This window comes from Eleutherodactylus coqui, chromosome 2, assembly GCF_035609145.1.
Source record: "Eleutherodactylus coqui strain aEleCoq1 chromosome 2, aEleCoq1.hap1, whole genome shotgun sequence".
NCBI classification, from domain to species: domain Eukaryota; kingdom Metazoa; phylum Chordata; class Amphibia; order Anura; family Eleutherodactylidae; genus Eleutherodactylus; species Eleutherodactylus coqui.
Window position 1 is genome coordinate 282,794,438 of NC_089838.1, and position 10,659 is coordinate 282,805,096.

General features: G+C 45.8%; 1 protein-coding gene across 2 annotated transcripts; it reads left to right on the forward strand.

The window, feature by feature from the left end:
• The first annotated feature begins 101 nt into the window (after positions 1–101).
• Positions 102–10,430, forward strand: CIAO1 (cytosolic iron-sulfur assembly component 1). Of its 2 annotated transcripts, none has more exons than XM_066593087.1 (8): positions 102–186; positions 3,499–3,649; positions 3,736–3,884; positions 3,967–4,078; positions 4,978–5,066; positions 5,872–6,073; positions 8,199–8,274; positions 9,274–10,430. In XM_066593087.1, the coding sequence occupies exons 2-8, from the start codon at positions 3,511–3,513 to the stop codon at positions 9,506–9,508; spliced, it is 1,002 nt and encodes a 333-aa protein (XP_066449184.1). In that variant the 5' UTR covers positions 102–186; positions 3,499–3,510; the 3' UTR covers positions 9,509–10,430. The 2 variants fall into 2 exon arrangements, with proteins under 2 accessions (XP_066449184.1, XP_066449185.1); XM_066593088.1 differs by having other exon boundaries at positions 120–192.
• Positions 10,431–10,659: the final 229 nt, after the last annotated feature.

Here is a 10,659-nt window from a genome sequence, read left to right on the forward strand (position 1 = left end):
GACTACATGAGTACCAGAAATGTCTAATCCAAAATGGCGCCTTAGAAGAGACAGTGATGGGAGGAGTGTTTGACCTCTAGTGACTAGAATCGCCGTGGTTATGGATGGGTGTAATTCTGAGAGTAACCGAGAGAGGGAGCAGTGGACAGACCGGCACACACCGCGGCGGAGCGAGGAAGTGAGCGGGTGAGAGTGAGTCGAGGGGCAACAGTAATAATACATGTCCGCACAGGTCCCGCCGCTGGCTGCATACGGCGGTGTGTTGTGAGCGCCCCCTTCTGGTAGCTGCGGGAAACCACTATGTTGTGCTATTTCAGAGTGCTTCAGGACTCCATTGATGGCCCTTCCACGCCTCCTGGTGCCAGGAGCGCTGCCACCCTTCTGTCGCGCCAATCAGGGGAAGTCGGACGCCTCATGGTCAATCATTGATGTCCAGGATTGGCTGTCCGTGTTGTAGTTCTGGACAGCCACTTATGACCGTCCCGCGGGGCACCGTAGATTTACAGCACTGTATTCCCGCCCATTGCCGCACTGTTAGGGTTCCACACGAGCGGATGCGCATTTACGTGTGCCTCAGCGCTACGTTTTTGCAAACTATGCTTTCTACGTGCTTATCTGCGTATTTTGCTGTACACCTTCCACCCGCGGGGCGCGCTCATTTGGGCCAACAAGACGCACCGCTTGACACGGCTAATTAGTTCCAGATGTTTTGTTCTTCCGGCAGAATTACGCAGCGTTTCACGCATCTCCAGGCGTATGGCGCACACATTTGCGCACCCTGCATTGATTTCTATGGTGCGCAGGAAAATACAGCATGTGAACGGACCCAATGGAACCACCGTGTTCTATTCTCTGCGTATTGCGTGCACAAATACACCGCGTGAAGGAGCCCGTAGACCTCATTCACACCAGCCTGTCCGATTTTACTGTTGGAAAAGCTGACCGACATTAATGCGTGCGCATGGCCTTGTGTCCGTTTTTTATGCGTGTGTCCTTTTTGTTTTTGTTTGTTTTGTGTGGTTTTTTTTGCCTGTGCAGGAAGAAAACTGAAGGAGGCCCAATTTTTTTTTTACATTTTTTTAGAATTGCTTAGCAGTGATCAGTTTAAAACGGAGCGCACGCGGTTGTCCTCCACTTTTATTTTTGCGCACCCATTGACTTGAACAGGTGGTTGTCATCTGTGTAAAAAGACGCATGTTTGCATAGCCCTACTGACTGTAATGGGTCGGTGTGCTGTCCGTGTGCTACACTGTGTGAATACGCCCTGAGGCTGACTCAACACGGACGTATGCGCAATATGTTAAGGAAAGAGCGCTACAATTTATGTCATTTTGATTTTTTTTATATGTAAACGGAAAAAGGTTTTAAGAACTTTTTTTTCCAGTTTTTTTTTTCTAATGAAAATAAAATTTAACTTTTTTTTTATTTTTGTTCGCCTAAGGGCCTTGAACTTGCAATCTTCTGCTTACTTATATAATATACTGCAATAATGCAGTATTTCAATATATTGTATTTCTGCAGGCATCCTATCCTTGCCATGGCAGCCTTGGCGACCGTCACAATGCCCCAGGCTGGAAGGACACCTGAATGGAACTTTGTTACAAGTAGGAGCCCTCTCCATCACGCCATTTAAATGCTGCTGTCAGAATCGACGACAGCAGCAGCTAAATGGTTAATGGCTGTGCAGCCGTTGTTAGCAGCTGATAGCTGTATGAAACAGCTGATAGTTGCCGGGTATGAAGTGGGTTTGGCTCCTGTGACCGCTCCATGCTATCCCTACATACCAGGGTCCTACATGTACAATTCCAAAAAAGTTGGGACATTTGTAAAAGGTGAAAAATGTTAAGAAAAAAATGGATGCATTGATCTGGAAATCTCATGTAACCAGATTGTATTCACAACAGAACATATCAGAAGGGGAAACATTTTTCTGTTTCATTTAAAAAAAATCACTAATTTAGAAATTGATGGCAGCAACACATCTCACAAAAGTTGGGACAAGGTTAACAAAAAAGGCTGGAAAAGTAAGTGGTAGTAATGAAAAACAGCTGGAGGGTCAATTTTCTACTAAGTCACATGACTGTGTATAAAAAGCATGTTAGAGAGGCAGAGTCTCTCAGAAGTAAGATGGTCAGAGGTTCACCAATCTGTGAAAACTGTCAGAAAATTGTAAAACGATTTCGGAAAAAGGCTCCTCAACTTAAGCGTGGATTCAGACGAACGTAGATCGGCTCGGTTTTCACGCCCAGCCAATATACGTCGTCTCTCTCTGCAGGGGGGAAGGCTGGAAGAGCCAGGGGCAGTGTTTTGAGCTCCTGCCCCCTCTCTGCCTCCTCTTCGCCCCTATTTGCAATAAGGAGAGGTGGGATGGGGGCTGGGCTAATTCTTGGCACTTAGCCCCACCCCGCCTCCTTTCATTGCAAAGAGTGCAGAGGAGGCAGAGAGGGGGCGGGAGCTCAGTTCCTGCTCCTGGCTCCCCCCACACCCCGCAGATGAGGACACCATATATCAGCTCGGCGTGAAAACCCAGCCGATATACGTTCGTCTGAATCCAGCCTAAAATTGTGAAGATGTTTAATATCGCTACCATCTACGGTACATAATATCAAATGATTCAGAAAATCTGGGGAAATTCACGTGCATGAGGGACAAGCTGATGGTCAATATTGGATGCTGAAGATCTACGGGCCTTCAGGCGTCACTGCATTAAAAACAGGCATTATTCCTTAATGTAAATCACCGCATGGGCGTTGTTGTCTGTGAACACAGATCATCATGTAATCCACAAATGTAAGTTACAGCTGTATCATGCAAAGTAGAAGCCATATACCAACACAATCCCGAAACGCCGGCGTCTTCTCTGGGCCAAAGCTCATTTAAAATGGACTGAGGCAAAATGAAAAGCTGTTGTGCGGTCAGAGGAATCAAAATTTGAAATTGCATTCATTTTTTCTTTGCATTTCTTTACATTTTACACAGTGCCCCAACTTTTTCAGAATTGGGGTTGTACATCATTGCTTGTTAAGAGGCTAAAAATATTTGGGATAGATGAGTGTATAAGAAGTATGAACTAAAGAAGTTGTCCTAATTCATCACCCTCAGGGATGCCATGGAGGAGGGTCTCCCACCATATCGGCTGATCCTCCCGCCTATTTCATTTTAAGTAGAGGCTGTTCCTTTAGGTTGACCTCTTTACGTTGGCCGTCCAGTCCGGTCGGATGAAAGCTCCCTAAGGATTATTATCCGCCCATACACTAATAGCTGGCTATGAGCTGAATGATTTACTAGCGAGCTATTACCATTGAACGTCTGCATTATCTCACATCATTAATCCTCAGATGTTATAACCTACATCAGTAGCCATAAACTATAGAGTCGGGTCCTGTAATTGGCCTTCTGACGGGAGCGATTGTGTGGTCACCGGTACATACTTCTTTCATTACTACAGGCGCTGATACTAATCTTAAGATGCTGATCATATTTTCCTTGTCTCCACAGACTAGACCAAGCATGAAGGACTCGCTGATCCTGCTGAGTAGACTTAGCGCTCACCCCGACTCCCGCTGCTGGTTCTTGGCATGGAACCCGACCGGTACTCTCTTGGCATCTTGTGGAGGAGATAAAACGATCCGAATTTGGGGCAAGGAAGGTACTTATTCTTGGGTTGTGTAGCTTCATTCTGTATATCATCATCACCTACTCTCCCTCATTTTAATGCGGTTTTCCCTTTGCAAGGAGATACCTGGGTGTGCAAGTCAGTCCTTGGAGAAGGTCACCAACGCACAGTTCGGAAAGTAGCATGGTCACCTTGTGGGAATTACTTGGCCTCTGCCAGTTTTGATGCCACTACTTGTATTTGGATGAAGAAGAACAATGACTTTGAGGTACGGAGACATTTAGGATAAGTGCCTGATGACAATACTTGGGCTGGTTTTCTCATCTGTAAATGTGTATTCTTGTCTTCAGTGTATCACCACCCTTGAGGGACATGAGAATGAGGTGAAGTCAGTGGCCTGGGCACCTTCTGGGAGTCTCTTGGCAACGTGTAGCCGTGACAAGAGTGTGTGGGTTTGGGAAGGTGAGTATATTTAAACAGCTTTGTTGTTGATGACCAAGTTTAATGGACATGGGTGATAAATATCTGATTGCCGGGACCCCCAATGACCATTAGATCTGTCTGTGCATGGAGTCTGGCTTTGCTTTTCATTCCCAGTCATTGTTACAAAGCTTGTATAAAGAGTCTAACTTTGGCTTGAAGGAATGCTGCCTTCCAATAGGTAACGATGTGGAGGTATTATTCCATCTCCCTTAATTGAAGATCCTGGGCCACCCATTCCTCCTCATTTGAAGACCGCAGTGACGAGGAACTTGATGATGCAGTCTCCAAGCATGCCACTCCAGCCAATATCTATGCAGCCAACGGAAACTCTGTTGTGTTGGTCAGTCCATTGGACTTTGATCAGAGCGGTAGGGCTCATGCTTGATCAGCGCTCCATTTAAATTCCCTCCTGCTTCGGTTCGAGTCCTCCTTTCTAATGGTTGATAGGATTCCAGCAGTGGAGCCTTGTGTTCAATGTACAAAGCTAAATGTCATTACTAACAGCATCCGTTCCTGCAGAAGCGATCACAAGGGGAAAGGAGATTGTGGATGCTGTCAGTGACCACATTCAGCTCTGCGAAATGAGTCATTCGCTAAACGCACGATGGGCATAGTTGACCTGACGACCAATGTCCGTCCAGCCCTGCGCGGCTGTTATCATTGTCATTTTGCGAAAATCTCAATAATGACGCGCAATACTGCAAAGAATGACAACTTATTTGCAGCTTCATCCAAAAGACTGCAGGTTGTCAATGAACCTTCTCTTTAGTGTCTCCATCAATGACGTCAGCAATTTGGTGACACCTCGGGCAATTCTATTCTTAATTGCACCATCTAAGCTGTAAGTGTTTACTTCTTGTATCTGCTGTTTACTGCAGTTGATGAAGAGGAGGAATATGAGTGCGTCAGCGTACTGAACTCTCACACGCAGGATGTGAAGCACGTAGTCTGGCACCCCAACCAAGAGGTGAGTAGTGAGAAATACTACAGGGAATGCTGGGAAAAAGTAGTTTCACACTGTAATTATTCATTAGGGAATGATCAGGCTCCTTAATGAATCATTTTCTAGCAGCGCTGGTCCATAATTAGTTTTGGCTACTGCTTAGTAATAGCAAGCACATCTCCCTCATGTAAATATTGAACATCCCCATACTACTTACTGATCATCAACCTGTGTAGGTATAATTTATGAGCGCTGATTAATATGCTCATTGTTGGTCAACACTTGTTCATATGGACACATTATCTGCCAGTGAAAATCCACCTTTAGGCCTTATTCAGACAACCGTATATCAGCCGGGTATTTACGCTGGCTGATATACGGCGTCTCTGTCTGCAGGGGGAGGAGGCTGGAAGAGCCGGGAGCAGTGATCTGAGCTCCCGCCCCCTCTCTGTCTCTTCTCCACCCACTCTCCGCCCCTCTGCAATATTTGCAATGAGAGGAGGCAGGATGGGGTGGGTCTAACTTCTGGGAATTAGCTCCGCCCCATCCCCCCCCCTCATTGCAAATAGTGCAGAGGGGAGGAGAGGGAGTGGGAGCTCAAAGCACTGCTCCTGGCTCTTCCAGCCTCCTCCCCCTGCAGAGAGGGACGCCGTATATCGGCCGGTGTGAATACGCAGCCGATATACAGTCATCTGAAGAAGCCCTTAGACATGAATCTGCCATAGTTGGAGCTACGCTGTAAAGTAATCTGCATACAAAGTTAACACGGTTACTAACATGATTTAGAACCACGGATTTGTGTTTTTGTAACTTTCCTCTCTGTATACAGTTATTGGCCTCTGCCAGCTATGATGACACCGTGAAGTTGTACCACGAAGAAGAGGATGACTGGGTGTGCTGTGCCACGCTGGAGGGTCACACATCCACTGTATGGAGTTTAGCCTTTGACCAGAGTGGGGAGCAGCTGGCTACCTGCAGCGACGATAAGACTATGCGGATCTGGAGACGAATGGCATCTGGAGAAGAGCAAGGTAATGAGACCATGTTAATAGATGCAGAATAATATACATTTAGTTGTGGTGTAATACAGTCATCAGCTCCATGTGACGGTCATCCCTTTCAGTGACTGGTTATCTTCAATAGAGTTGATACTCCTGGGGATGTCTTGAAGATGGCGAAAGATTTAGCATTTTGAATAAATAGTCAAAACAATGGAAACTGCAGTTCTGTGTTTCCATATGTAAAATAATGCATTTTGGAAGAAGAAAACCCCGGATTGAGTATTGTATGGGCTGTTCTGTTATCCTGGACTTCAAAAGAGAAGGATTTAGGAGTTCTGATTTCTGACCGCCTCAAAATCAGTCCACAGTGCAGTCAGGCAGCAAAGAAAGCAAGTGGGATGCCCGGCTGCATAGCTAGAGGTATAACCAGTAGAAAGAGGGAGATTGTGATCCTGCTGTATAGAGCTCTGGGGAGAACATATCTGGATACTGTGTTCAGTTCTGGAGACCTCATCTACAGGAAGACATTGATAAGTTTTGTACTTTGAGACCTTCCACCATCTTTGTATCCTGTCTTTGTACTATTTTATCACATAAGACTTTGAGAACTTAATTTGTATAGCCTGGAGGAAAGAAGGAAGGGGGGGGGGGACATGATGGAAACGTATATATGTTACAGGAGGGAAGAGAGAACACATGATGGAAACCCTTTATATACTGTATTTTTCGCTTTATAAGACGCACCTAGGTTTTTGAGGCAGAAAATAGGAAAAAAATATTTTGAACTCTGACTAGGTGGGGGGGGGGGAGGTATAAAGAGCAGTAGTATTGCCTCAGAATGAAGCATATACCACTAGGTCAACCAGCCACTCAGGATCCAGGGACAACTGAGTGTAAGTGTAATGTAAAAATCTTATTACTTGTCACCCAGCTTTCTAAAAGCCCTGAATGCTATGTTTGACTAGTTATAGCGAGTAAATGCTTGCATAACTCTGCAGTTGGCATTCAGGATCCTGGAAGAGCTGAGTGACAATGTAATGATGATTTCATTAGTTGTCACCCAAGTTTTAAGGAAGCCTTGCATGTCTCATTATGGTGATGTATGAGGTATACATTTGTGTACAACTGGGCACCAATCGGCTGTACGTACAGGCCCCCACCCCTATACCATCCTGCTATGTAGCCCACAGCTGTGTGATAAGAAGGGGAGGAGAGCTGTCCATACCTACAGCTGATTGATGAGGCGGGAGGGGGAGTTCTTTTCACACGGCTGTAGGCCAGGGCCACATACATAGCAGAAGAGCAGAGCGGCCCGTATAACAGCTGATTACTGGGCACCATGCTGCCCCTCCCCCCGCCTCCACCAATCCGCTGTTATACGGGCCGCTCTGCTCTTCTGCTATGTATGCGGTCCTGGCCAACAGCCGTGTGAGAAGAACTTGCGATCCTTTTCAGCTGCTGGCCGGGTCCGAATTTCAGCAGGTTCGCTTTACAGGCCGCACCGATTTCCCCCCCCCCCCCCCCCGCCACTTTGGAGGGGGGAAGGGGTAAAGTGCGTCTTATGTAATATACCGTATTTTTCGTTTCATACCTATACTAAAAGAGAAATAAAAAGGAAATGTTATAAGGGCCGACTTGATGGACCAAGGAGTCTTTTTTTCTGCTGTCAATTTTCAATATTTCAATGTAATGTGCACTGAGACTGCCCAAGAAAGTTGCATTTGGACAATCTCCAATCCTTTATTGCTGCAGGAGACTAGTCGCTTCTCCCTATATACCTAATCGCACACCAATTTAGTGGCGACAACTATCTAAAGGCCCTTTTAGACGGGACGACTGTCGGGCAAACGATGCCTAACACTTGTCCCTGCTCATACTCGCTCTCGTGCTGCTGCACAGCAGCTAGTACCATTAGCTCTCAGCGGGGAGGCTGCAGGAGATTTCTCTCCTCTCGCTCCCCCACCCCTCTCCATTGCCATAACACAGCGGCTGTTCAGTACTGAGCGGCCGCTATTTACACTGAACGATCAGCTCATCGTCCATCGTTTATGGTGCTTGGAGAACATGCAGCCTCATGGGGGTCCTCTTCTTTTTCTTGGCATATGTAAATGTTTACATCTCTCCAGTTTCTTTTAACATTCACATTTTTATTTAGGTAAAAAAGATCCCACGTGGAAGTGTATATGTACCCTGAGCGGATACCACACCAGGACTATCTATGACGTTAACTGGTAAGCATTAGGAGACGATTCCTCTGGGTCCAGAGCTGTTCTACAACTACTTCTACCGGCTGTGGATTAGTAGTAGGAGGAGAAGATGGAAGAGGATAAAACGTGGCTGCATCAACAGACTACGCACAGTGTATAGTAATAATCTGTAGCCATGGAGATGCATAGGTCTGCATTGGAGCTGTAGTTACAAAACGGAGGATGTCTTCAATGAAGACTATTAGAAAATTCGCTTCATCTTTTATTTCAGATGCAATGGAGAAATACATAACATTGGTTGTAAGAGTGCACACAGACTTTTAATAGGGTCATCCCACCAAGAACATTTGTCATTATCCACAGAATTGGTAATAAGAGACTTGTGTGGCGCAGAGTGTTAAGGCAGCAGTATGCAGTCCTAAGCTCTCGCTCATGACCTGAAGGTTGCAGGTTCAGTCCCTGCATGGTTTAGGTAGCCGGCTCAAGGTTGACTCAGCCTTCCATCCTTCCGAGGTTGGCAAAATGAATACCCAGCTTAGTGGGGGGGTAATAAATAAATTACCTGAAAGCGCTGCAGAATAAGTTGGCGCTATAGAAAGATTTTTCTTTCTTTGTAATAAGATTAAATTAATGTTGGGTCGCTGGGAGTGCGCCCACTGTGTCTCCCAGGGATAATGATAACCACGCACCCTTGTGTGAATGCAGCGGCTCTGCGCATGTTGGACCACTGCTGTATTCACTCCCTATAGAGGTCGATTAGCCTTACACTCCGCTATCAACCTGAGTCCCATAGAAGTGAATGGAGTTGTTGTCACACATGTACATCGCCATTCCATTCACCCTGGGGTGTGCTGTGGCTTGATGAATTTTTGGGTGGGATGATCCTTTTATACTTGAGGGTAAGGAAAAAATGGAGGAGGAGAAGGAGTATGTATAGACCATACACACTAATTGGATTTGTAAGATCTAGTTACTTTATCAGTAGTAAATGCTCTGACATACCTTGTCACCTTTTACCTCTAGGAGCCATCTGACAGGTGCCATTGCTACAGCGTGTGGAGATGACGCCATTAGGATTTTCGAAGAAGATGCCGGCTCTGATGTGATGCAACCAACATTTTCTCTGACAGCCCACATGCCCCGAGCCCACTCCCAAGATGTCAACTGTGTGGCATGGCACCCCAAGGAACCCGGTCTCTTGGCCTCTTGTAGTGATGATGGAGAAATGGCTTTTTGGCAGTACCAGCGCCCCGAGTAGTTTAAGTTATGGATTGCCCCAAAATCCATATGATGACTTTTGAATTTACTGATGATGTGGAGAACCATAAAATGCGGGTCATTTCATTTATCCTTAGCCAACCGTCTGCGCTACCCACAACTTAACACGTTAATCATTTCAAATATCTCTGGTGTATCAGATAGGAATTGTGGCAGTGATGCCTCTTCTCACTGCGCTATGTGACGGAGATGATTTCGTCTTTGGACTGCATTCACACAGTGTTTTTGCTCTAAATCTAACCGCTGTGCCAGGAAAGCTTCTGACATACAGAATGAATGAACTAGACTGAGGCCAAAAGAGTACGTTTTTCTGAAGCCAGGGATCTGCGTAGTGCTTGCTGGTAATGAAGGTGTTAATAGATCCCCTGCATGGTGCCAGCATTGTTTTTCTCTCCACAGTGGATTATCCTTGCAGGTCGGAACCAAACTGAAAGCCGCAGTCACTGAACTGGAGAACAAGGTGACCGGAGTCTTAGGCCATGTTCATAGGGCGGATTTTCTATGCCGACCCTGTACGTGGAAAATCCGCAGCATTTACAGTAGCAACATGGTGGATGAGATCTCGTCCACGCAAAAAAAAAACCGCTACGGAAATTTACCTATGTTAAATGGACACTTTTCGAAGTACCCTGAGGGATGGAATAGTGTAGACTACTAAGCTATCACTGCCCTTTTTTTTCCTGTGTTTATACTAACATATCCCTGCCAAATGGAGACCAAATGTCACTCTTCGTGGCATCCGTCTAACACTAGAAGTCTATGGATACATGTAACCTGTACGTCAGGCACTCTTGTGACGTATCGGTTAAACATAGAGCATGAACGCTGTGTGAATGCAGTCTGATGATTAATAGTTTATTTTATCAGTGTACAATTTTAAAATAAAGGATTGTTGAAAAATATGGAGTCCAGATCCATTATAGAACCCTGATGGCTGACGATTAACCCTTTGACTTCCAAGGATGTACGTAATAGTACAACACAAAAACTACAAGTCTTCAATGCATCAGCTGTCCGAGGCCAAACAGAGCCAACAACTAATAATCGCACCCGAAGACGGACTGTGCTCTGCGCCCCTTTAGTTCAGCAGTCAGTGGAAGTCTCAGCACCGGGACCCCCACAGATTAAAAC

What these genes read in the sequence shown, in the direction of transcription:
- CIAO1 (XM_066593087.1), top strand. Translation starts at nt 3,511, where the DNA reads ATGAAGGACTCGCTGATCCTGCTGAGTAGACTTAGCGCTCACCCCGAC. An exon ending in CCGAATTTGGGGCAAGGAAG is followed by an intron (nt 3,650 to 3,735) that starts GTACTTATTCTT and finishes TCCCTTTGCAAG; the next exon opens with GAGATACCTGGGTGTGCAAG. An exon ending in TCTGGCACCCCAACCAAGAG is followed by an intron (nt 5,067 to 5,871) that starts GTGAGTAGTGAG and finishes CTCTGTATACAG; the next exon opens with TTATTGGCCTCTGCCAGCTA.